Source organism: Talpa europaea (assembly GCF_964194135.1).
Source record: "Talpa europaea genome assembly, chromosome: 7".
In the NCBI taxonomy this organism is placed as follows: domain Eukaryota; kingdom Metazoa; phylum Chordata; class Mammalia; order Eulipotyphla; family Talpidae; genus Talpa; species Talpa europaea.
In genome coordinates this window covers 100,458,944-100,485,653 of record NC_140074.1, presented here as the reverse complement: position 1 = coordinate 100,485,653, position 26,710 = coordinate 100,458,944, and the positions used below count along the sequence as shown (strand labels likewise).

The 26,710-nt window shown below is 51.6% G+C and overlaps 1 protein-coding gene across 2 annotated transcripts in view; it reads right to left on the bottom strand.

Moving 5' to 3' along the window:
- Nucleotides 1-19,138, bottom strand: part of PEMT (phosphatidylethanolamine N-methyltransferase) — a gene marked incomplete at its 5' end in the record, with an annotated part of 55,565 nt that extends 36,427 nt beyond the window's left edge. The window contains one exon of one of the 2 annotated variants that reach the window (XM_084236173.1): nucleotides 19,031-19,138. In XM_084236173.1, coding sequence (XP_084092299.1) covers nucleotides 19,031-19,123 — 93 coding nt within the window. The remainder of the gene's footprint in view (nucleotides 1-19,030) is intronic. The other variant, XM_084236174.1, reaches the window with a different exon arrangement.
- Nucleotides 19,139-26,710: the final 7,572 nt, after the last annotated feature.

The window sequence follows — 26,710 nt, the reverse complement described above, 5'->3', positions numbered from 1 at the left end:
GGGATGGAGAAGGCAGAACAAAGGAGCTGAGAAAAAAGAAGATGTGGTCAAATCAGAAACACAACAAACCAGCTTAGCCAAATAAAGGCACAGAAAGTGGTTTCATTCAACTCAGCCACCACTACCTGCTCTCAATTCCCCTGGGCCTCACAAGCACCACAAGGGGGCTACTGTCAGGACCTCCAGTCCATAGATGGAAGACTCAGAGTTGGCTGAGTTGTGTACACCAGGCCTTCTGCAGGTGTGGCCCTGAAAACACTGTCCAGCCCCTGGGAAGAGCCAGCCAAATGTGAGACCAAATGCACACCTGAATCGTGCAGGCAATAGGTGGAGGCAGGCCTTGAAGACAGGAGGGAAGCCCATTAGGCTACAAGATGCAGAAGCAGCATGGGTCATATACATGGGCCCAAACTCAGGGCCATCTCTCTGGACACCAGGCTGACCAGACCAGGGCTCCTCAGCAGGCTCACTGACTGGGCTGTGGGACCAAACCTCAGCGGTGACAAGCAGCCATGGCATTTGAAATATTTTCTTCTGGAATACTTTTAGATGTCCAGAAAAGTTGTAAAGACAGCACAGGGAGCCCCTGTGCACCTCTGGCCAGCTCTGCTGAGGCTGTCACCTGCTGTACCAATAGTCCACTGGATACAACCACAGCCAAGACCATCTGTCCATTCCTTGGGCAAAAACTAGGGTTTTTCTGCTGGGATGAGGACTTTCCAGCCCAGCAGATGGGAGGGAGGCATGTGCTCAGCAGGGACAAATGGCCACACTGTACCACACCCTTCCAGAGGCTGAGGTGAAGAGGGTGTGCTGGGCGGGGAGGTGGCCACTGGGAGGCAGGGAGGCACAGAACCCCTGCAGGGAGGAACAGAAAAAAAGCAGCATCCTGATGAAACCCAATCCCCTTCACAGAGTAGTGTGACTGTCCTGAAAAGGCCGAAGGGACAGCACACAGCCCGAAGGGACAGCACACAGGCATGAGGACGCTCTCTCCTTGCTCAGTACACTTTGGGTTCAAAATGTGGTGTTCTGTGCTCGGCAAGTCCTGCCAGAACACTTACATGACTCCTGAGGACAGAGACACTTATGGTTCTGTCATCCACAGGGAGGGACTCTTCAGAACAACACAGTCTCTGCCTATTTCCAGCACCACCACAGGGCAGGCTCCCTGGGGACCATCTTGCACAGCTTCCCCTTGCTGGTGATCAAGTTGAGTCTAAGCAGGAGCTCCTTTTGACTTGCAGATGCACAGCAGGACAGCATCAGGGACTCCTGGGCTCTCAGGATCAAGGACCACATGTGCACGCCACATCAGGAGAGCTTCCTTGGGGACATGGGGTCGCCCCTCCCTGCCCATCTCCAGCACAGCCACATCCACACCGGTTTCAGGGCCAGGCACAGATACGAGCTATGCCTGAGTGTGCAAAGAAGCAATCTAAGGGTTTTACTTCAGCACGGTCTATAGAGCAAAAGTGAAACAAACTGTCTACCTCTGAGAGAATAGTGAATAAATGACAGGGCAGCCATAAAATGGAATACTCTGCCACGACTGAAAATAATAAAGACCTGTGGCTGCCAAAGTGAGGCCTCTCCAAAACCCCCCAAGAGCTGCTTAAAGGGTTAATTAGAACAGGGTCCAGCCAGTAGGAACTGCAGGTTCATTAAATTTCCTATTCTTGCTCTAGCATCAGCTTCCTCTGCTTTGATCAGGGCAAAGCAGGACATCAGGGGCTGCCATCCATGTTGGAGTCCCTGTGCAGAGATAAGCCTCCATGCAAAACGGCATCTCAGGAGGGGTCCCTCAGAAACTGGTAGTGGGGTGCAGGAGAAGGGGTTCAGGGATATCTATTTGCTATCTGCCTGTTTGGAATTTCCTCATGCACCTTACAGGCATGCTTCATTTGATTGTGTTTCACAGACACTGCATTTATGACAACCCTGAACTGAGCTAGTCTGTCAATGCCATTTTCTCCAATAGCATGTGTTCACTTAGTGTCTGTGTCGCATTTAATTAAGGCATGAATTTTTTTTAGGCACAGTGCAATTGCGTACCTAATAGACTACAGTGTAGTGTAAACATACCTTTAACATGCACTGGGAAAACAAAAACATCCTTTTATTGCAGTGTTCTGCAACCAAACCCACAATATCTCCAAGGCATGCCTACATATATTACCTACTTTAACATTTAGATCTTAAACATAATAATTGCAGAGACAAATTAACCCTGTCCCCAGGCACATGGGGCAGATGGCTGCATCAGGCAAGCAGGGGCCCAGGTAAGCAGAAACTGATCATTGATCTTCAAGGCCCGCCATGTGAAGGAGGTACTATATAGCATCAGCCTCCACCCTTGCCTGTCCATACCAAGCAAGGGCTGGTGTGGGGTGGGCCATTCCTAATGCAAGCTGCGTGGCTTTAACTGGGAGATGGGCCAGGCATACTGAAGGCAGTGAGAGCCGACTGGAATAGAGTCCTGGGAAGAGTAGAGTCTGGGGCACTGAGAGCAGTGACGGGGGGGGGGGGGGGGGGGGGGCTACAACTTAGCGGCCACGCCATCCCCATGGGGTCCCACTAGCCTGTCTGTGCTCCTGAGAGGCTACATGTGACTTTAGAAAGAACGTATGCACACTTGAAAAAGAAGATGAAACAAAAATAACTTAGGGCATTTAAAGTTTCGATGAAAACTGGAAAATTCTCTGATGTAAAATGAATTCCTCTCGGAAGGTGCCAGATAAATAGTTGTCTCATCTGATGGTTACTCGCTACGTGTGTTTTGGCTTCTCACCCAAACAAGGGAGGTCACTGCCTGCAGGTGAAGCACTGCTCCATGTGAGAGGAAGCTCGGCAGCTCATTGCAGCCAGGGTCCACGGTGCCCAGATGTGGAAGGGCTGCTGGGGTGCCACCAAGGCCCCACAGGCAGGCAGACATGGAGCAACGGCATCCGGCCCGTGATGTCTCCTTTTCCCCACTGGAAATGTGCCAGCTTTGCATTAACAAAGGTCATGGACAGCCTGTAGTTTCTCTCTTCTTTCTTTTTCTTCTTTTTAATTATCCTGCTGCTGTTTTGACATGGAGACCCAAGGTCTAAAATTAGACCACTGGATCTCACACCTGACTTTGTAAGCTCCCGGGGAAGGGCTGTCAGTGCTAACCGTTGCAGGTGTCAAATCCTCGCTCAGGGAACAGAGTCTTCTGAACACATTGCTCTGGCCTCCTGGGCTGAGGACCGCCTGTCCCTCTGTAGCTTGGGGATTCACTGAAGGTCACACAATTGGGAGGCTGCAGGGTCCCAAGCCCCACTCACCATTTCCAGAAACCCCAATCTCAACCCATTCTTCATAGAAACAAGTGTGCAGGATCCTGTTCAAGCAAGAAGGCACCTGATGGGTAACCATGGGATCAAGGGTTCTGGGCCCCAGCAGCTGACCTCCATGTAGGCTACGGCTCAGATGTGAGGCCAGAGAACAGGGCCGGGGCTCTAACTGCTCCCCCAGAAAGGAACACCCTTGAATTCCCCTCTGCCTAACTACCACTTGGCAGTCAGAGTAGGGAAGTCCCCGAGGTCACTGTCTAGCTGCAGGAATGTTCCAACTTTAAGTATCTCTGTTTTCTCACTTGTAAGTATCCCTGTTTCCAGTTGAAGCCCATGTAGGAGAAAGAGGCGCACTAGTGTACCCCACACACTACAAACCCAGCTCCATTTGGGTTTTGTTTCAAGAGACCCTTCGAATGAAATCATGCCCCTGGCTCCCTCACCCTCTGGAGCATCTTATATTCTGCTCCTAGGCAGGGAAGCACCCTGGCTCCTGCTCATCCCATCACTGGGTGTGGCTTCCTCCCACAAGAACCACCTCCAGAGCCTTCCTTCACCGGGAGTAACTCAGCAAAGCAAGGCCTCACGACTCCCTCCACTTCATATATCTATTCGGGAAGTCTTGCAAAATCTAGAAACTTCTGTGGGTAACTCCACTTGGTTCCCCTTTATTTCTCTTATCTATCTTGAAAGATACTACAGCCCAGCTGTAATGGGATGAGGAGAGTTGTTTCCTCCCTCCCCCACCCAGCACACACCTGCCTAAGCTGTAAGCTACTCCAGACTAGATGGTCAGAGGCGTCTATGGAGGGTGCACTTGACCGGCAACCTCCAAGGTGGGCAGAGGCCAAGCTCAGGGGGCCTTGCTGCAGGATCTGGGGAGCCAACAGCAGCCCTTCTCTTGACAACACAGCCTTTGCAGAGGTGTTGGGCCTTTGATATAAGTAGATAACCTAAGAAGATCTGGACCCCTTCACCTCTGCCATCAGTGATGGGGTGAGATCGGGTCTCAGTCGTTCAATGAAAGGACTTAAAGCTATTACATGCACATGTCTACACATCTCCCCATCCTCTTTATTTTTTTTTTTTAATAGAGGCATGCTTTATTTATTTGTTTGCTGGTTTGTTTGTTTGTTTTGTTTATACATGCACTGGGTACAGTCAGAAGCGCGGGAGGGTGAGAGAATTCACCAGAGCCAGAGCGGGGAGCAGAGCAGGCAGAAGGACCGAAGTACACTGCTGAGGGGAGCAGCGGGCAGCAGGAGAGGTCTGCACGCCATGTGGGACCCTCCTCCGGTGGCAGGGGAGCAGCCGGGGATCGAACCGGCGCCGCAGAGGCCGCGGGCAGCTTCGTAACCCAGCGCTCAATCGCTGCGCCACCGGGGAGGCCCTCCCCATCCTCTTTAGAACCAACTGTCCTGGGCTCCAGAGGCACACACAAAACCCAACCACCGAGAGCGTGGCTGATGTGCAGGAACATGTTCTGGCACTCGCTCTCCCAGCAAGGACAGGGGTGCTAGCCCCCCACCACCGCCACGTTCAAGCCAGGAAAACAGGCTGTGTGGGCCCTTTCTTTTGCAGGATTGTGTTACTACCAACTGGTGCAATTTCAGCAGCTTTTTAAAAAGAACCAAGAGCAAAAAGTGAAAGGAGGGCAACTATCAACGGCCTTTGTAGAGAGTGCATGTCTATGCCGTCTCAGAATGTGGCTCCAGAGAGGCCCACGTCTGCATGCTCACTAATGGACACCACCATAAAACCTGCACAGGAGCCAACTATGGAATCTTTACAAGGGCCCCACAGCGGGGACGCTCACTGTGCCACTGCAGAGGAGGAAACTGAGGCATAAGTCACTTGCTGGTAGGTAACAGAAATGGAATCCACAGTGTACTCTCACCATCTCTCCAAGAAGAAGGTGACATCAAGAGAGAGAAGGCGGAATTGGGAACAGACATGAGGCTGGGGTATGTGCTGGGGGCTGGCACCGGAGCATACTTTATCCTGCCCCAGGGGAAGCCGATCTCATCGGAACTCATCAAACACCTCCAGTGCCACACGTGTTCTTTCATGGCCTCCCCTGCATGGAGCCAAACCTCTGACTGCCCACTGAGCCCCACTGCCTGGCGCTGGCTCTGCAACCTTGGTTTCTTTGTTCTGCGCTTCATTATACAAGGACAGGAGGAAGAACAGCAGGAAGGAGAAATGAAAGAGGCATTAGGTTGGGCTGCTGATGCAACACTGAAGCAGAGGCCACCGAGAGTCATTTCCTGGCTTATTCTGGTATGAAAGGTGGTGACAGGGAGGCTCTAGTAGGTCACAGCTGACTGCGGGCCCGCGGCAGGCTCCCAAGTGGGCTTCCTATTTGCCTCTACCCCTCTCAGTTCCCAGAGCCATGCCTGGCATGGGGCAAGTGCCCCAGAAATGTTTGCTGAATCAATCAAGACCTGAAGTGGTGGGAGAGCCTGCGAATGGGGTGGGCTAGTGGTGAACTTGCAGGATCTGGGGAGCATGACAGGCATGCTCCCAAGTCTAGGCAGAGGCAGAGGTCTGGGACCTGCAGGTCCCTCAGGCCCAGGAGCTAGGGAAGCAGTGGCATCCTAGGGTACCCAGTGGGGCTTCAAGTCAGCCCTGCCCTTCCTGAAGGTTTCCCGAGGGGGAAAGGGACTATTTCATGGAAGAGAAAACTAAAGCTCTGAGAGGCTAAGTAGCCCGCCTGGGGCAGGCAGGGCCGGGATCGGAGCCCATGCAGCCATAAGTAGAGAGGGAAGGAAACCATCTTAACTAGGGAGCAGTTCAGTGCCCGGCTTGAAATGGGTCTTTGCGCCTTTATGCAACAGCAGGTACTTGGAGATCCCGAAAGGCCAGTGGGGCCGGGATGTAGGGTAGGGAGGCAGCAGAGCGGCATTGAAAATATAGGGCCCTGGGTGTAGGTGAGCATCTGGGGCTGCTGGTGAGTCATGGTTGGAATGTCCAGGAAACTCACAGGAGTGAGTAAACAGCTCACGGAGCCAGTGAACAGCTGGGCTACGTGGGGGCAGAGAAGGTGGCTGTGCTGTCCACCTCCTCCAGTTTAACAGGGAAACCAATGTTCAGGATTTACAAAATGGCCTGCCCCCACTGCTGGTCAGTGTGGTAAGTGGGCTGAGGCACACTGTGAGGGTCCCTGCCACCTGCTTCTTTCTTGGATGGGGGGGGGTACCTCTGGATCCTGGGTGCTGGAATGTCAAGGAGGACAAAGCCTCTGACTCACCTGGGGTCTCACTAGGTCCACCAAGACCCACTTGGCCAACCACAGCAAAGACATGGCCTGACCTGGCCAGATGTTCCCAAGAGGTCGGGGTTGAGACCTGTCGTTTGACAGACACACCCCCCCCCGCCCTCCCACCCACACAGTGACTGCTATCTGTGTATCTGGCAAGGTTCAACAGGAGATGCTAGGTGCCTCAGGAGGACTTGGGGGACAGGGGGACATCCTGTGCAGGCTGATGGATTTGAGGACACCTGGATCTACCCAGTCTTCAGAAGAGGTGTTCCCTCCATGTAACCGGCATCATGCTGCCCCATGTGCAGCCCTGCCCACAGGAAGTCCGCATGCAGTCATAATATTGACACAGGCGCAGGGAGCAGTAGCCAATAAGTTAGGCTATGGAGAAGTCAGTGGAGGATGTACACTAGCACCCCAGGCTCCAGGGGAAGGGAGCTGTGGGGCCAGATCCCCCACAGGTGCTCTGAGGGCTTCTACCTACAATCAGAGACCCAGCTTTCCACCCCATCTGAGTCAGACCACACTACCACTTACAGTTGTGTTTGTACCAGGTCAGGCCTTCAGAGGGAGGTAACTCCCAGGAGCAGGAGCCCCAGCTGCCAGGCCCAACTCTGCTCAGCTGTGTAACCCAGGTAGGTCAAGCAACCTCTCTGGTCCACAGCTGCTGCTTCCATAAATCTGGGATTGATCACCCAGGGTCTACTAAATCAAAGTCTACTCAGTTCAGCCTGTATAGTGAACCTAGCACCATGCCAGCCATGGGGATAATGAAAGCACAGCAGCAGCAGTCACGGGGTGGAATGACAATAATGTTCACTCACATGACAATCACCACCATGGAATGTTCTGCTCCTAACTCAGGGCTGCTGCCTCTTCACTGATGGCCACAATCCCTTGGTCCATCCTTAAAGGTTGATGGGAGAGATGGGCTGAAAGTAGACTGCACCCAACCAGCTGGACGATCCGTGTAGGCCACCCATTCACCTCGCCTGCAGCATTATCTAAGATCCCACCTACGTGACAGAACAGAAGTAGACAAATCTGCACAGACAATGGAGAGTCAGCCCGTTCTCCAACATTCTTCAGTGCTGAGGAAAGAAAGTCCAATAGGTACCTGTACCTCTGGCACCTTGTAAAAGGCCTGTTCGGCTGGGACTGAGTAGCTGTCCTGCAACAAATGGAGAAAATGGATGGGGAGGGGAGCAGAAGGCCACAGCCACACAGGAGGGGCCAATACAGTCCCCAACCCTGCAGGGAGAAAGAGCTCACTTGGGAGTCCTCCCCATCCCACCAGGCAGAATTGGTAGTGAGGTGGACTCCCTGCCCCACACGGGGACAACACTCATCTGCCCCAGCATGCTGGGGCCCCCCAGAGGTGACAGAGATGGTCCCACGGAGAAAACTCAGGCAGAAGCCTGGACGAGTGTTCTGGGAGACCAAGCTGTCTTCCTCCACGCAGCTCTTCCTCCAGGGCTCCCAGGGGCCCTCTGGAACAGTCCTCAGCACAACTCTGCCCTCTGTGCTCCCGGGGTACCTCCTGAGAGGAAACCCACTTCCCCCCAGCCTTGCAGTAAATGCACAGAACTCTGAGGGGCCCTTGGGACTCAGAGGTTGGCAACAAGTGACATGCAGGTGGGCCGCTGCCCACAGAGCCTTGTAGGGCAAATGGAGCAGGGCACAACAGGAGAGCACAGACTCTCCGACATAGGGAGGTTTCCAGGCAAGAGAACTCCCCTCCCATGAGTGCTATTGGTGGATTTTATTACTGGTACCAGCAGGTGGGCTTCCGAACACCAAAGCCTGCCTGCACACAAAGGGAGAAGTCCCAGAATTTTTAAGGGAGAGGAGGGGACACCTCAGGACAGAGGGTGAGTTTAGGCCCAAGAGGATTGGCCAAAAAGGCAATTAAAACTTCATGAGCAAATAAAATTAACAGTGACAGTGACCTCCAATATATACACTTTTTGCAATATCACCAAGCAAGCAAAACTATCCCCTGGAGTTATTTGCATAGGATCCCATATGTTGAGGGTGCAGTCCCACTAGACCACCCCCAAGTGCAGGTTGTCACTTGCACTTTGACAGACAGGCCATAGATCAGAGCCACCAGGACCTCCTTGGGTTCAATTAATTTGCCAGAGCAGCTCACAGAATGCAGAGACACAGTTTACTTACTAAGTTACTGGGGTTTCATAAAGGATCTAACTCTATAAAGGGAAAGGCCTGGATGCTCTTGGGGACACCACTCCCTCTGAATCTCCTAACATTCATCAACCCAACTCAGAAGCTCTTGGAACCCAATCTTTCGGGGGTTCCTCTCCCCTCCCCCAGGGTGGGTTGGGGGGTGGGACTAAAAGTTACAACCCTCTAATCTCAGGGTTGCTTCCCCTGGCAGCCAGCCACCCCACAGCCTTAGATGACCTAGGGACCTACCAAAACTTGCCTCATCAACATAGCAAAAGATAGTTTGATTGCTCTCTTCACCTAAGAAATGTCAAGGGTTTTAGGAGCTCTGTGCCAAGAACCAAATATATATTTACTATTATCAATCACATCATGTAACCTCTCTCTCTCATACTTCTTTCAAAGCTCAAGAATCATTTCTACTCCTGTTATCTTTGGTGCCATGACAACCCCACTACTATATGGACAGAGGTGGGAAGGAGAAAAAAGGATCGCCCTTCCAGTTAGGGGGACCCCAGGGAGGGGGGCCCTTACCATCCTCACCACAGGCCCCTCTGTGAGCACAGTCACTGAAGACAGGAGAAGCTCACACTTGCTATGCGTGCTCTTTTGTGGCTGAGGGCTGTGATGCGGCAACGTCAGACCAGCAGCTGGGGTCAGTCTAGAAGTCTCTACAGAGGCAGGGAGAGTGGGTGGACTCCACGGGGCACTGCATACCGCAGGGCTACATCTAGCTGGCACTCATGAGCATTTTCCGCAAAGATCAGCTAAGCAAAACAGCCAAGGTGTGTTCACAGGCAGAGTGACCAGGGCGTTGTACCCACTTGCAGGGGCTGGCATCAGACATCTGACTTCAGAAACCACAGTTGGGGAATTTTTGCAGACTACTCCTCCCACCCTGTTCCAACCCCCAGGCCTTCTCCAAATTGCCCATTTCCCATCAAGCAGCCCGGATTCTCCTCCTTCTCCCCACCAGGACCTCTGAGCTGGGCTACTCAGCTCTGGCTTCAGCTCCCACCCCCAACAACGTACACCTTAGCAGCCCCAGAGCCACCCAGACTCCCTGGCCACCAAAACCTCAAGAGGCTGGCTCCCCAGGCCTACATCAGCATCTCCTCTTTTGAAGACATGACCATAACTGTTACCTCGGGCCCAGGAGCTGTGCGAGCAGGGACCTTCCCTGAAAGGCAACGGGAGTCATGGGACCCCAGAACCTAGCTAAAACCCCACATCGGTCAGTCAGGCCTGAGGCCAGCTCCCGTCCAACCCTTCCTGAGACTCACTGTGCCAAGGTGGGGAACGAGGAAGGTGAGAATCAGGGACAAATGTGGCATGAACAGAGCTGCCACGGGCAACAAGTGAGCCGGAACACGGCCCGGTGGCAGCACCCGACTGGAGGCCTGACACCACCTCCTGACAGCATGTGGCCCTGAAGTGTTGCCAAGACGTGTACATCCATCATCTCCTGAGTCTCAGTCTCTCCCTGCCTGATTCTAGAGACGAGGAGGAGTTACTAGCTACCAAACTCTCCAAAGTATATCCTCAGGCCATGGAAATTTTCTGGGCATGAGATTCTGAGACTAACTGAAAGCACTTGGCCTAAAGCTTAGGGGGAGAAAGGCTCTGGGAGTTTCCATTGATGCAAGAACTCTTGTGGACGCCCCTGCAGCCAGACAGCTCCCACAGATGCTCTTTCCCTCCAGCCAAATAGTACACAGGGCATTTCTTCCTTCCAAATCCTTTCTCACCCATCCCCTCCCTGACAGCCTCACCACCACAGCAGGAGGAACACGGGGCAAAGACTCTCCTGCAGACCTCAGATGAGGGGACCAAGAGCCAGGGAAGTGAAGAAACTGATCAGGTCACAAAGTTAGCACTGAAATGAGACAAAATCCCAAACCTTGGAAACTTTCCATGGAATCTCAAGTGGCCTCAAGGAGAGCTGGGAAGGAGGCAGAGCAAACAAGACTACCAGGCAGGCTCCTGGCCATTGAAACACTCACATCTGCATCTCCTTAATTCCTGCCAGTGCCCTTGTGGGGTCAGCAGGAGCACAGCCCACTGTTTCACTGATGGGGAAAGAGAGGCACCCGTTTGCCTGGCCCACCACTTCCTGGGCCACCTCAGGATTCACCCACTGTGAATGAAGGACCTTTTTGTCGATGCCTTCAAATAGAGGGGTAGGCCCTGACATTGTTACCCTTAGCTTCCAGCTCTCAGTCTACTGGAGGGGACAAAACATAAGCTCACAATTAAGGGAGATCAGAGAGCTGTGGGTCTGCAATGCATTGCGGGCTGGGGAGACATAGGATATGCTCAGTTGTGTCTGCTCAGGGTCAGGGCTCAGGCAAGGCTGGCTATGGGATGAGCAAAGTCCTGAAAGGAGGAAATGGGAACAGCCAGGCCACGGGCAGTCCTTCTAGGAAGAGGAGTCAAACTGCATGGGTATAGGGGCACCAGTGAAAACTGTGTGCAGAATGGGGGAGGGTCAACCAGCTGGAGCTTGGGGAGAAGTCAGAGATGCACCCTGATTGTGGTGAAGGTCAGGGCATGAACAACCTCTACCTGAAGGCCTCAGTCTCCACAGGGCCTGATCTGTTGAGAATACCCACCGCCCTCAGTGAGAGAAAGATGCTGAGAGATGATTTACACCAAACCACTGGCCCAGTTGCCGTTGGGGCTGCCTTTCACATTGGTTCCATGCATGCTAGTGGCATCTGAGGTGCTCACTATGCCTAAATGAAATCATCCCAGGAAGATGCGCTCAGATATCCCCACTCCATGGGCTTTCTAAGAAAACTCAAATTGCATCTAGAATATTTGAAACTGGAGAGGAAGGATGAGTTGATGGAACAGTGCCCAGCTGAGTCAGGATTCAGCCTGGGCTCGGTGTTGGAAGAGGCTTTCTTTGCTTCCTTCCTTTGTCCACAACTGTGTCACTCCAGCCTTCCTGGCAAACACTGTGAGCTGACCCAGTTCGAGATGCCAAACAGACATATTACCATGTTGCCGGGACACTGAGGTTCTAAAGTTAGTCCTGGTGGATGGCAGGATGGTGCCCTGCCAGGGTTCTGCCCTGCAGAGCAACCGGCCACTCAGACTGGGTCTCTATTCAGGGATAGATGGTTCTGGGTGTGGAGGGCTTTGGACAGGCTGCTTCCAGCTGAAAATGTGCATCTACAGAAAAGACCAGGCCCGCAGCTGCCTCAGAACATCTTGCATTTGAGACCACAATAAGAGGCCAGGAGGAAGTGAACATAGATCCCAGATGACAAGCAGCTGATGTCCACAGCCATGGAGCCCAGGGCAGACATGCCATTAGTTCTGTAGGAACTCAGGCAGGGGTTTAGGGAAAATGGAGGAGCCATGGTGTCCCTGTGCCCTCCGGGCCAGGTCTCACTCAGGTGTGATGAGTGGCCTTTGCTAAGAGGAAAATCCTTGTGCCACAGGCTACACCAGTAAGTCCAGTTCAGCATTTCCACAATGCAGGATGTGCCCTGGTAGAGGACAATGCTTCCTGCTCAAGAAATAGTGGCTCGGAGCCCAATGGGTATATGGCCAAGCCTAGGAACCAGATTTCTAAGCCGATGGGATGAGGGTCTCAGACAGCCTGGTGCACACCCAGTCCCAATTCCACTGACTGTCTAAGGCATACTTGCACACTCACATGAACACACTCACATACACACTTGCACACCCTGGCACAAAATTATTCACACTCATTCTCATGCCACACTTGAATGCTTGCATACTCATACTAACATGTGCACACTCAATGCTCTTGTAATGCATGCTTATATATAAGCTCAGACATGAACACTCACCTCCAGCCTCTAGTTGACCATGAGAAATGTCGGCCAACATTCAAGGTCTTCCCTCAGGGGACCAGGCCTGCCTGCTCCACCTTCTTCAAACACACATCCCCCTTTCTGTGGCCTTCTGACGCACGCCTCCTCTAAGACACCAGACATCGCCTTAGCAATCTCTGTGGGGTGCTCAAGCCAGAGGCCTCCGACCTCTCTCTCATCACCGGCACATATTCTCCAGTAGCCAGTGTTACTGTTTTCGGGTTGCATGTCCATTATCTAGTCTTAAACTACTGGTCTGAGTGCTAGTTCCGGGAGGGCAAGGCACACTCTCTTTGCCTGGACCCCAGCACAGGGCCTCCCTAGTGTTTCAGAGTTGGCAGGAACTTAGTTGGGTATCCTCACCTCACAGAGAAACCAAGGCCTGATGGGGATATGAACACAATGATGCGACCCAGGACTCCCTATTGTTGGGCTGGTTCCCTTGTTTCAAGGCTGCAACATTGGTGGGGTCAGCTTCCTGGCACCACTGGAGAACCCAAGGTGTCCCAAAATGAGCCACCTGGGAATCTGAAAGCAGAAACTGAGGCAGCACCACAAAAGCACACTACAGGTGTTGGTCAGTTGAGGAGACAGCAGAGACAGAGGACAGGACAGGCTTCCCTCCCCTCTGTCGTGGGGCCATGGGAGTGCCTTGCCCACAGCGCCACCTACTGTTCTGCCGCCCTGGCTCCCTCCCAAGCTGGTGGCCCTCATCCAGAGGCCTACAGTCTTTGGCAGGGCAGGATAATCATCCCCCTCCTGAGGAATCCCCACCCTACCCCCCAGCACAGTCTTCCCAAACTTGCCCTCGGGGGAGGGTGAGCCACCCTGAAGACTAGGGTGACCAACCAGGTCTGAGGGATGTGGGGCTGTCATCTAAACTAGGAAAACCCCAATGTCAATAGGCAGTTGCTGGTGTCCTGCTATAGATGGGATGCCATGGGGGAGGAGGCTGGGCTGGCCAGCCAGGTTGGGAAGAGCACAAACAACCACAGAAGCCCACTCTCCATGCCAAAACACCAGCTTGCCAAACAGTCCCGTTCATACCCGCTCTCCTGGCAGGATTGTTAATAGTGCTCCTTTTACTCTCCCAGGGGTCCCAAAGTGAAAGATTAACAACAACACCGTCACTCCGCCTATAAACCAACCCAGTTAAGTCGGGGCACCCTAACATGCTGACACATCTCCATCAGCTCTGACATCCATGACGAGCAATTTGTCCTCAATAACAGTTAAGACACCAAAGCATGTGAACAATTTTCTTTTGTGATTAATGAGAAGCTCAAGGCTACTCTTAAAACAACAAGGTGTTGGCTCACGAGCGCATGGCTGGGAGGGAGTTCCTGGAGAGGAACTGCGTAGGGCTGCAAGCTATCTTATCTCCACTGAGATGCCAGGAATAGCTGGGCAGGTCATATCATTTCACTTCCCTGCAATTCCTTTTCTTTGCAAAGTCAGGATTGTGAGTTTGCAAATGTCAAGGTGGGAATGGGCCTGCCCACTGGAAGCCACAGCAAAAAGAGGGTAAGAGCCCAACTGCTGGTGGACTGAACACCATCTGCACAGGCTATGCTGATGCAACAGGAAGAGGCAAAGCCAGCGCTTTGTCTTCTATAACACAGAACAGTGCTAGCTCATGTAGGGCTGGACGGAGGAGCAAAGCAGTGCTACTCAGCTCTCAGAACTCTCAGGCGAAGGGGAGGCTGAGGGGCAAGAGGTAAAGCTGGAGGAGCATACGGACAGGCACAGAGTGCACCCAGGGCTGCCTCACTCAGACCAACTGGGTGACTGAGCCCCTCAGGGGACCCTGGCAATGTCTAGGGACATCTGAGACTGTGAGGACTTAGGGGTCCTACTGACAGCCTAGAGGGTGGAGACCAACCAGAGATACAGTCACACACTCTGCAGGCAGCATGAGCACCCAAATATCCACGTCAAAGTCCAGCCACCCTGCTGAAAGGAGGGACAAAAAGGAGGACTCGGGCCTCCCCGGTGGCGCAGTGGTTGAGCGCTGGGTTGCGAAGCTGCCCGCAGCCTCTGCAGTGCAGGTTCGATCCCCAGCTGCTCCCCGGCCACTGGAGGAGGGTCCCACATGGTGCGCAGACCTCCCCTGCCGCCCGCTGCTCCCCTCAGCAGTGTGCTTCGGTCCTTCTGCCTGCTCTGCTCCCCGCTCTGGCTCTGGTGAATTCTCTCACCCTCCCGCACTTCTGACTGTACCCAGTGCTTGTATGAATGTATGTATAAATCAATCAATCAATAAATAAATAAATCTTTAAAAAAAAAAAAAAGGAGGACTCATGAGTAGTGGGGATGACCATCTGGAGGGAGTGGAACAGGTTGTGTGGAGGAGCCCTGGGTAAGATGCATCACTCAGGGGAGGACAGAGACCGGAGGTGACAGTGTGCAGGGGAGAGCACACCCTGCAGAGAGGAGCTTCATGCACCAGAGAAAGAGGTCACATCTTTCCCCAGCAGATATGGAGTGCCTCTAAGCAGCTGAGTGTGCTAGGGCGCTGGGTTGGGGCCAGTCCCTGGCATGTGTTCACGATGTGTAAGGGAGGAGTGCACATGGACAGTTAGGGAGGACTAGGACTGGTGGGAAGCCTAGCCAGAGGCTGCTCTGTTGCCCCAGGTGATAGTGAAAGCCCCACACTGAGCAGGTGGACTGTGAGGGTAGAGCCTTTGGTGGGGGTTGGGGGGGCAGAAAAGGGTCAAGGCTGGCCCCTGGATCTTTACTCTGGTTACAGGAAACAGGGTCGCCCCTTCTTGGAGAAGCACACCGGGAGATCTTGGGCAGGACTCAAACAACAAGGTCCCAGTAATGGCAGCACACACCCAGGTGAGGCCACAGTACCTGTACCCAAGCTCCTGGTGCTCTGTGAAGATTTTAGACCAGAGATTGAGATACCCCACCTTTTTATGATTTTAATTGCAGATCTATTTGTGACCTCTAACAACAGAGACTACCCACATTTATTCCGTAGCACACAGTGGGTTCTCCAGGAGCATTTGTCAAGTGACTGAATGACAGGCAGCAGAAAAGGAGTTGATAAGGAACAGAGGAGAGTGAGCCAGAAAAGCAGCATGGAAGCACAGGGAGGGTGAGATTTCAAGGAAAGAGGGTCAACAGCATTAAACTCCTCCCAAAGACATACAGGAAGGGAGGAAAGTGTCCTTAGGACTAAGCAACAAAGAGCTCCTTGAGGCCTTGGGAACAGGCTGCGGGGAGTGAGCAGGAGAGGAGAGGTTTGGGGCCTTGATGCTGGTGGGGAGGCTGTGCCCAAATATCTAAATGCTGCCCTAATAAGTGGGCTGACCACTCCAGTCAATGTGGTGAAACTTCCAGAAATGACAGCCTCCGGAGGTAGAAGCAGGCCCTAGAGCAGTCAGAAGGCCAGGCACCCACCGGCCTGAATCTGACCCACAACTTTTGTCTAGAACTTCTGCATTCACTGTTTCCTCTTTTCCAGATAATGGGGAGGTGGAGGGAACACCCAGTGGGGCTCCCTCACACCTGAAATTTCCCTCAAAGGTCACCCCTGCCCTGAGCGGCCCTCCCTGTCTCTCCCTGCTTTTCCCTAACCAAGGGTATATTTGTTTCTTCACCAATTGCCACCTTGCCAGGATGTCAGCTCCATGGGGAGCAGGGCTGAGGAACCCCAGTGCCAGGGGTCCTCATGCATAACCCAGAAGTAAGGAACCTCTTGGAGTGTGTTTTCCAAAGGGATAATAACAGCTTTTTCTGTGAAGAGGAACTGAAATAGTACACAAAATGCGTTCAGCAGTGCCCGAGCATAGCAAATTCTGCCAAGTATCAGCTATTATGCAGATTGAATCAGAGTTCATTAAGTGCTTTCCCGGTATGACCTCTCAATGCTGGCGGTGGGCACTGTCGGCAGGGAGCTCGGGCGCAGGCCCCACCCTGGCCAGTCTCCTGCCTCCCAGGGCTGTTGTGCTGCTCTCTCAGGTCACGAAACCACAACATGTTTCCATAACTTTTCTCATTCTGAAAAACCTTTGAAGAGCACTCTCTCTCTCCCCCTCAAGACCACAAACTGTTCCAGTGGATAATTTTTTCAAAAATGAGACAAATCAGAAACGTATGACAGAAGAAAAAAAGCCTTATGCTCAACACACAGACGCAAGCTGCCTGTTTCCCAAATCTTCCCCGGTCACCCTAACCTCGAGGCTGTTGTGGATGATGCTGGGGCAAAGCGTCTTCAAAACAGACATGCAAAAACGCACTTTCCACGGGGCTTGAGCGCCAAGTGTCCCAGGACCTTTGCATGCTCGGCCCGCCACCCTCTCTGGGAGAGCTCCATGCCCTCAGCCGCCAGGTGGTCAATGCCAGGCCCTGGGACTCAAGAGTGAGGGCTGCTGCAGGGAGAGCTGGCTCCAGAGCCCGCCCAGTCTTCACCAGGACCAAGAGCCTTATCAGCACCCTGTGCAGCTTCCCACATCTGCTGCAGCAAGTACCCCGAGCTGGGTGTTTACAGCAACAGGAATGTATTCTCTCACAGTTCTGGAAGCCACAGTCCGAAATCATTATTGCTGGACCAAAATCCAAGTGTCACAGCTCTGTCACTCCACCTCCAGAATCCACCGCTGCCTCTTCCTGCAGCCGTGGCCTTCCTGGGCCAGCGCCACATCACTAGCGTTCTGGGCGGCATCCTCATGCCTGCCGCTGCCTCCCTCTTATAAAGACACATCTGACTGCAGTTAAGGGCCCACCTGAAAATCCAAGATAATCATCCCATCTCAAGGTTCTTAACCTAATTAGGCCAGGGATGTCTGTTAGGGCACCATTTTGCAGCCTATCTCTTTACCCCTCATTGTCTCATGTATAAAGATGTGAAGTGGGGCCTGCCTGGTGGTGCAAGGGGTTAAGTCTCAGCACTATGAAGCTATCCGCAGCCACTGCAGCTCGATCCCAGGCCAGGGAGCTGACCCACATGGTGCAGACCTCTCCTCTCTCACCCACTACTCCCCTCAGCAGTGTATTTCAGTAGATCCACTTGTTCTGCTCCCCACTCTGTCTCTGGTGAATCCTCTCACCCCCCGCAACTCTGGCCTGCACCCCAGTTCTTGTATGCATAAATAAATAAATATTTTTAAAAAACAACAAACAGGTAAAGTGGGCAGAGGGCACACAGCAGGGAAAGAGGAAAGTGAGGGGACAGCAGACCATGAAGGGGAGGGTCGGGCACTGTAGGTCCCATGAGCTCCAGCTGGGGAGGCCTGTGTCAGGTCAGGATCCCCCAAGCAAAGCGGGACCAAGCCTCCAGGGAGCATGGTGAGGGTCCCCAAGAGGCATGAAGAATGGCCTTGGACAAACCGAACTCTCAGTCTGTTCCTCAGTGCTCCTACCACCTAAGTCCCCTCCCGCTGACTACCCAAAGGTGTGTTCAGGACAGGATGGACGGACAACACATTCACCTCTTCATAAGCAGCCTCCCCCTGCCCCACTCCCACCCACCACTAATGGAGAAAACCAGACGACGAACACGTTCTGTTCTGTCCCTGGGACCAAGGGGTCACCTGAGATGGAAACAGTCTGGAACAGTGTGTTGCTAACACTGAAATTGGATTATTCTTCAGGGTCCCTTTGATGGTGATCACAGAGCGTTCCTGGCTCTGCATCAGCAAACCTGAACACGGCTGAGCCCCAGGGAGCACCAGCTGGCTGGCCCACTACGCAGGTGCCCTGGGAAGCAACCTTAGGAGTGCTACGCTGCCCTCTCCATCCTCCAGAGACATCACCAGAAATCCAAAGAGCTTCTCCCACAATCCCGGCAGGAGAGGGTATCTCAGAGAAAGGCTGCAGCAAAAGGGTCTGCCCTTCCCCCTCCACATCCCCAGAGGGCCCAGCGCCCCAGTCCAGCACTCCATCTGTCCTCCCAGGGTCTCCTGGCACCATAGACGCCTGCACCCAAAGATGAGCTGGTGCCCTGTCTCCTGTTTTCACTTCTTGCAGGCTTGTTCCTGCTACCCAGCACATAACAGTTCTGTAGTGAGCAAACCTTTTTGCAAGAAACCCCATTTAGGGAAAATCATCATGTTTATGGAGCACATCGCGGGGGTAGGGATTCACAAGAAAACAACTTTATTATTGGCATAACAGAGGGGGACAAAAGTTCCTAAGCCAAGACAATCGACCTCCTGAAGACAGTGCGTGAGCTCGCCGGGCTCTCAGAGGCAGCCTCAGCCCAGCCCAGCAGCAGCCCAGGATCATCTGCTGACACCAAGATGTGAGATCCCCAAGGTGAAGGGCTTCCCTGGTCAGTGTCCCCTAAAACTGGGTGCCGATCTCACTGAGGAAGTAGACAGAATGATTCCATGCTGGTCAGCGATGGACCGGGGAGGGAAGCCATCTGTCCATCCATGCATTCACAGCATCAGTGTGAGGGCACTTACCACATTCCAGAAGAACGGATTAAAAGTGATGGCAATGACAGCAGCCACAAAGCAGGGATCCAAGGGGTCCACGTAGCCCAACAGCCAGGTCATAACGCAGAGATCTGCCTGCAGAGACAGAGCAGGACATCAGCAGACCAGCACAATACCCGCCCAGCCTGGACATGGGGAGCCCAGGAATGACAAGCCCCCAGAACTCTGGAAACAAAGTTACCCTCTCAGGACACACTGGGAGGCTCAAGCAAATCCACCTCCAAAGGTTACTACAGTGTAATCTCATAAAACCAAAGATGAAACGCAAAAACCCACTCAGCTGTGTCGTGTGGGGAGAGTAGTCAGGCTAGCAGCAAAGAAGCAGTGTGCATGGACCCTGGACAAGAATGAGTGGCCAGCACCCTGAAGGGAAAGTGACCCCAACTACAATGTGCATCACCAGGGTGCTGTGATTCGGGCCCTGCAGAGGTATTCAGAGGCCTAAGGAGCTGGCAGCCAAGAAGGGAGATAGTCAACCTCAATACTAATCGGGTAAATGCTAATGCAAGTGATGTGTCTCTTCTCACCAAGCTCAGCAATGGACAGTTTTGAGGGTGGGGAGCGGGTGAGCTGGAAAGCTGTGCTCCCACATGCCAGCAAGTTCATTCCCAGGCAGCTACCCCAGAGAAACACACGTGCAAAGAGCACCGCATTTACAATGAAGATTAGAAACTTTTTTAGGTGTCCATCAAGAGAATAGATAAAATGTAGCCTATCCCCAAAATAGCTAAACTATAGACATTAAATAAACTAGATCTATGTGGGCCAATATGTAATGTTCTCAAAAGCATCAGCGCCCTCGCGGTGACACTGTCTGGACTGGACGCATGGGTGGGCAGACAGAGGCTTCCCTTTGTTCATGTCAAATGAACAAAGCTACAGAACTCTTGAAGCACATATAAATGTTTTTTAAAACCATCAGAACTATAGGGCCTCCCTAGTGGCGCAAGGGGTTAAGATGCAACCTATGAAGCTGCCTCTGCAGCACAAATTCGATCCCCAGCCAGGGAGCTACACAAATGGCGCAGCAGACCTCTGCTGCCTGGCCCGCTGCTCCCCTCAGCAGTGTATTTCAGTACATCTGCTGTTCTGTACCCCACTCTGTCTCTGGTGAATCCTCTCACACCCCACACCTTTGGTCTGTACCCCAGTTCTTGTATGCATAAATAAATAAATCTTTATTTAAAAAAAAAAACACAGCAGAACTATAAAGTACTAAATATTCTTTCAGTGTGTGCTTTTTAAAAGATTGACTTATCTCATACTAATTTCAAGACACTTGTTGCATCTCGAGGGGGTTTCTCCCCCAACACAGTGATCCTTGGGGCAAAGGCATCCTGGCAGTGTAGGGTATCAGACGCTCCCTGGGCCTCCATCCCCATCCACCCAATACCAATCACTCTCCCCTGTTGTGACAACCAAAAATGTCTCCAGATGTGGCCAAATATGCCTGGAGGCAGAACTATAGTGATTGAGGGCCTCCCTGGTGGCGCAAGGGATTGGGCGCCGCATTATGGAGCAAACCACAGCCTCTGCAGCACGAGTTCGATCCCCGGCTAGCCAGGGAGCAACCCACATGACGAAGCAGACCTCTCCTGTCTTACCCACTGCTCCCCTCAGCAGTGTTTCAGTCAGTCTGCCTTTTCTGTTCCCCACTCTATCTGGTGAATCCTCTCACCCCCCACGCCCCTGCCACGTCTCTGGCCTGTGCCCCAGCTCTTGTATGCATAAATAAATAAATTTAAAAAAAAAAGAACTATAGTGATTGAGACCCCTTCTCAGGATGAGAGACTCCAACATTGATTTCCTTAATAAAGATAAGAGATCACTGACATATTGTGTGGTATTTACTGAGTCCCTGCATTATTCTTTGTATCTTATTTTTCTTTTTAGAAAGAATTTTAGAGGCTTAAAGCATTGAAAATGTTACAGTGTCTCTCCACATGCAATTCAAAATTTAAAAAATTAGTCTCAACTATAAAATAGTAATTGTAAAAATAAACAATTTTATAGTAAAACTGTAAAATAGTGACTGTCTCCCATGTTTGGGTTTGGGGAGGAGAGGCCCCTGTTCTGGCCTGCCCCACAGGTCACCCACCCTGGAAGGCAAGCAACTCTTGCTTCACCGGGCTACCTTCTCCTGGCATAACTTAGCCTGCCACGTAGACAGCCCTGCTGAGTAAAAGCATGGAGGATTCTGGAAAGTCAATTGCACAGAGGATGTAGCCTGGCATGTCCTTCAAATGTATGGGCCTCCTCTCTCAGTCAATCCATACTTCTCAAGGGCAAATCTTCACCCTTGTGGGATCAAGGCAGAGCTAAGCAGATAGCAAGGAATGGAATCCAGCCCTGCCCAAACTTACTGAGTTGAGTAAAGGAATGAATGAACCATCAACGCAAGCAAAGGTGAACTCATGTGAACAAGATGAATGAAATGACTGAGGGCAAGAGTGACCGCACAAATGAGTTAATAAATGAATGACAAAAGACTGATCAGCAGACAGTGGGAAGAGCAGAGCCAGACACGGCCCTGCCCCAGGTTGGCCACAGTCTCTGGGTACCACATGGGTGCTGCAATGCCACCTGGCAGGCATGCAAACCCACGCCCTGCCTTCCAGCTTCCTTCACCTCCCAAATTGTATCCCTGGAGACCCCAGTCTCAGTCACAGCAGGCATCTCACAAAGCCTTGGGCTGTGACAAAAAGTTGCCATTCCCTGGGGAGCACACCAGGAGGAGGAAACAGCTAGAACAGGCCTCCAAATAAGCTGTCCACCCTAGAGAAAACACCTGTTCCTCAGCCCCAAAGCTTCTAGAATCTTGCGGCAGCCTCTGCCGCTGAACGCCAGTGAACTTACTGGAAAGAGGGAGGCTTTCACTCAGACACATCAGAGTGAGTAAGACCCCCTTCCCTTGTGCGCTGGACTGGACAGTCAATGACGGGTAAGATCGGGGGCAGACTAAAGAAGGCACTGGCCAGCCTCATGTCTGTGACTCCTGACGACCTAAGACAGGCGCAGTCCCCGAGGGGCTTCATTATGATAAACTTTGGCGTTCAGATCAAACAAGGTCCACATGCCTATAAGCCTAATTTAGGCAACAAGCCTGCAGTAATTAACCCCTCCTTTGATGGAAACAAGGCTGCTAAGAGCGTCACCTGCAAACAAGCCTGGTGGAATTACCTACAAAGCAGTTTTACCATTAGTCAGATAGCCATTGTTTCAGAATAAGTAGCAACCTAGCAACCTGTCTATAATCATACTACTTTTTCACTTACTTTGCTTTTTCCTTATATGTGTACAATCAGTTTCAGGAAATGCATGATAAAGAAAATAGTGTGTGGCAATGGTAGTTTTATAATAATCATAATACTTCTCACATGAGACAACACCATAAAAATCAAAATGCTTACGTAGAGAACATATTGCTCGTGATTACTAAAAGTAGGAGGTGCCAGTAGGTAAATATTAATGCTTTTTGATCATTGTGGTTTTGGGATACGAATCAAGAAAAGCTAGCTTAAAGAATGCTGTTCGGTGTAGGCAAAAATGATTGTGTAGATTCAGTACCTGGAGATTGTTTACTGTGCCATGTCATGGAACAGCGATCACATGCACATGAATAATGAAGTAGATGTCTTATGCCTTACAAAGTATTTTATGCTGAGAAAGAATTAAATTGTATGAAATCATCTATTGTTAAAAAAGGTATAAAAGTGTATGATGATTTTGAGCAAATTACATTCAGATCTTCACTCTTGAAGTGTGTCTGTTTGTCATTTGTGTGTCTGTCTGTCATTTATGCGCCGATTCCTTGAGCATCCTCACAGTTTCTCAATCCTGAGACAGTCCTGCAAGTCTACCGCTGTGCTGGTCCGCGGCAGGTGGCGCCCAACGTGGGGCTTGAGCTTAGTTAAGAATTTAAGAAGAGAAAATTGCGCCTGAGAGAAGGTGAGTAAAGAAGAAACTGTTTGGATAAGCTATCTCTCTCCTTTTTGTTTCCTTCAATTTACTTATTAAAAAAATCAAGTATCGGATCCTCGCCGGAGCGCCGCGGGCTCGCTGATAAAGGGTGATCAGTAAAGAATGGCCAGGAAAATAATACTTATGTAAGTGTGTACGTGTGTATGTGTGAGTGCTTGTAATTGTTGGCTCCACGGCCTTAGCTACGGAGTCTGAGTGAGCTGCACCCGGATTCTCGCGGGGCTCTGCCGCTGAATCTAGAACCTAGAACTGAATCAGAGGATGATTCTAGCTTCTGTTTGATCAGAAACATTTACTAAGTAGCTCTTCCTGCAACCATTGGCATTGACAATGGGGGAAGAGGTAGGAGGGAGGGAAGCTAGTTTGAGATCACCCAGAGGCCTGGTCCCGCTGGGCCACTCACACAGTGAGTACAAGTAGGGTGTCTTCCTCCCTGGAAAAGGCATACCCTTCACCAGTTATAAGGCCTCACTTATCCCTGCCCTTCTCCTTGCTCCCCATTCAACACCCTATGATCCTCTTGCCTGGCCACTGCTCCCCACCCCTACATCAAGTCCAATCTGTTCCCCTGCTCAAAACTCCCAAGATGCCCCACTGCCTTCAGAATGGCATACTCAGACCCCAGCCAACCCCAGCCTGCTTACTGAACTTTACTTCCTGCTGCCTCCTGCACCCTAGGTTTCCTCACCCACACAGGGCTCATCCATCTGCACTCACTGACAGGTGAATGGATTCACACCTTCTTAGTGCTAGCTATCTCTACCTACCCTTCCTGTCCCACCTCATCACCCACACCAAACACCACACACTATACCCTTTCATGATGGCTTCTGCACATTTCTGAAATATCCTCTTATCCGTTTGTACCACCCTGATCCCCACAAACTCCTACTCAACCCTCAAGACCCAGTTAGAGGATCTAAAATTATTGAGTTATTTGTCCCTATCTTGTAGCCATTCCTCCAAAGTAGGGGCCTTTTTTTTTTTTTCTCCATCTTTGTATCACCTGCCAGGTAGAAAGAGTAAATATTTGCTGAGTCAATAGTATCCCTGTTTCATCATCAGTAAAAGGCAGGGGATAGTGGTACATCTCTGTGGGGCCCTCCAGCTGAGCAACCTGTGCTCCCAGAACTCAAAACCCCTCCAATTTAGCTTGGGACTGGAGGCAGGAGTCCCCAGGTGGCCACTCAGGGGACTCTACAGGTAGGTAGCCAGGAGCTGCCAGCAGTTCCCTCTGTACACCAGGCATGTTCTCTTTTGAGCTTTACAGCCCACAAATATTTACTTTAATGGCACCATTTAGGCTGAAAAAAAATCAAGCAACATTTACACGTATTGGCAAGAGGTGGCAATGGCCAGACCAGGAAGGGGGTTGGGCGGAAAGGTTCTCAGAACCCTGGATAGACTCCATTCAAGGCTAGTCAGTCTCCAGGATCAAGGCCTCCCTGCCCCTAGGGCGTGCAGGTACCAGAAGTACTGATGCCCCCTGAATTCCATCACATACCTCTCCCCCAGGTACCACTCTCCATTCACCTACTCCATAAACCAGGCATGCCCACCACCCAGCTGCCTCATGCAGCAACCTCTAAAAGGTCCTACAAGCCCTGGGCCTGAGTCATCAGATAGAGAAGCTTAGGGCCAGCAAGCCTAGAGCTTGAAATGTATTTTTTACTATTTGCTCACTTGTACAATGGATTTGCTTACTTGTACAGCAATTCCCTGGAGAGTTTATATGGCAATTCTGCAGATGAGGATATTATTGTTAGGCAAACTTTTCCCTTTTAAGGAGAGTTCGTTCAAGGTCACCATTCTTCTAAGCCATTATTCTTTATTCCCTGTCCTCCTGCCCTTCAGTGCAGTAAGTAAGGCAGCAAGCCTTGCTCCTGCTGATAAAAACACCCCAACAAGCAGGGTCTAGAATAGACCAAGAAATAGGTCACAGAGCAAGAAAGAGTCTGGAAAATAGTTGAGGGGAGGCCTGAGAAGGTGCAACCACCCAGATAACGGCTGTGGGCACAACAAGGAATCTTCCAGGATGATGGACATATTCCCCATCCCAGTTGGAGCCTGGATACCCAGGAGCACAAGTCAGAATACTCCAACTGGGTGCTAAGGGAAGAAAAGTTAGCAGAGGCCTCCCCTACTATTTTCCCACCAGGCCTTTGGGAGAACACTACCCTGAAAATGATTAAGATATTTTTAAGGATTCACCTCAGTGTCATTCAACAGATACTAAACATCCACCCACGAGGCCCTACCCCTGGGGGTCTGAGATTCACAGAAGTAGGACTCAGGGCTGAGACCCCTGCAGGAATGGCCATAATGTCAGTGCACCTGAGCAATGAGCTTTTATTTAAAACTTACATCCCTCGTCTCAAGCCATCCTTTCACCACTTTTGTTCTGCTTTGCAGAGGAGAAAAAGTCTGAGGCCTGGAGAAACCCCCAGATCACTGGCTGAGAGCAAAGCCTGGATTCCAGACAAAGCCACAGATGTGAAGCTTTCTGTCAGCACCTGGAAGCCCCACCACTGCCTCCAGTGGGACAAAGATAACGTCCCAAGGAGACGGGGACAAAAAATGAGAAGAAATATGCTTCTTTCATCTTTGTGGCAGCTAAGGTGGAAAAGACACAAGCTGAGGCTGGCAGGCAGTGGCAGCTACCTGGACCCCCAATTAGGGCTGAATGGGTCAGTACTAGAACCTCACAGTCCCCAGGTCCTTGTGCCCTCGGGTCAGTCTGTCCTGGTAGGAGGGGAGTATCCAGTCACCTTGAGAGTGAGAGTGAACATCTTCTCCAGAGGATTTGTGTTGCTTGGAGAAGGCCCCACTCAGCAGGGAAGAATGACTAATGGCTCACAGAGGCATTTCAGACAGCAGAAGGGAGCCCCTCCTGGCTTCCAGCTCTAGAAACACAAAGGTTCCTTCCTGATTGCTGTCACTTCCTAAAATCAGTGTGAAAGGATGGGTCTGCCTGACACTGCACTGGCAGAAAATAACCAAAAACAAGGGTCAGACATGAGCAGTACAGGAGGGTCTGGGGTCCCTCAGACACTCTGCACACCAGTGGGCCACTCGGACTAAGAGGTAAGTCCCCCAACCCTCACTCCTCCCCTTTCCTCCCCAGTCTGATTAAAGCAGCAGAGTCCTGCCTTTCAGTCATTCTAAGAACGGAATCTTCTGGGCCTCCCTGGTGGTGCAAGGCTAAAGTCTCAGCACTATCAAGCCATCCGCAGCCACTGCAGCCAGGGAGCTACTCACATGGCGCAGCAGACCTCTCCTGACTTGCCCGCTGCTCCCCTCAGCAGTGTATTGCAGTAGATCTGCCTGTTCTGTTCCCCGCTCTGTCTCTGGTGAACCCTCTCACCGCCCCCCCCCCCACCTCTGTCCTTACATCCTGGTTCTTGTAAACATAAATTAATAAAATAAATCTTAAAAAAAAAAAAAAAAAAGAATAGAATCTCCCTTCAAAGTCACAGACCACAGAATTCTGGGTATTTGACACAGGAAAGGTTCTACCTACCTCGACCAGGAGTAACTCTGCTCAGGGCACCCAGGAATGGGCTCAGCTGCTGAAACCCCAAGGTTGGTAAGAAAAAGGCTCATAGCAATTTCACTGAGGGATTTGCGGGCATTTCGGAGGATGATATGTGTCAGGTCAACAGCACC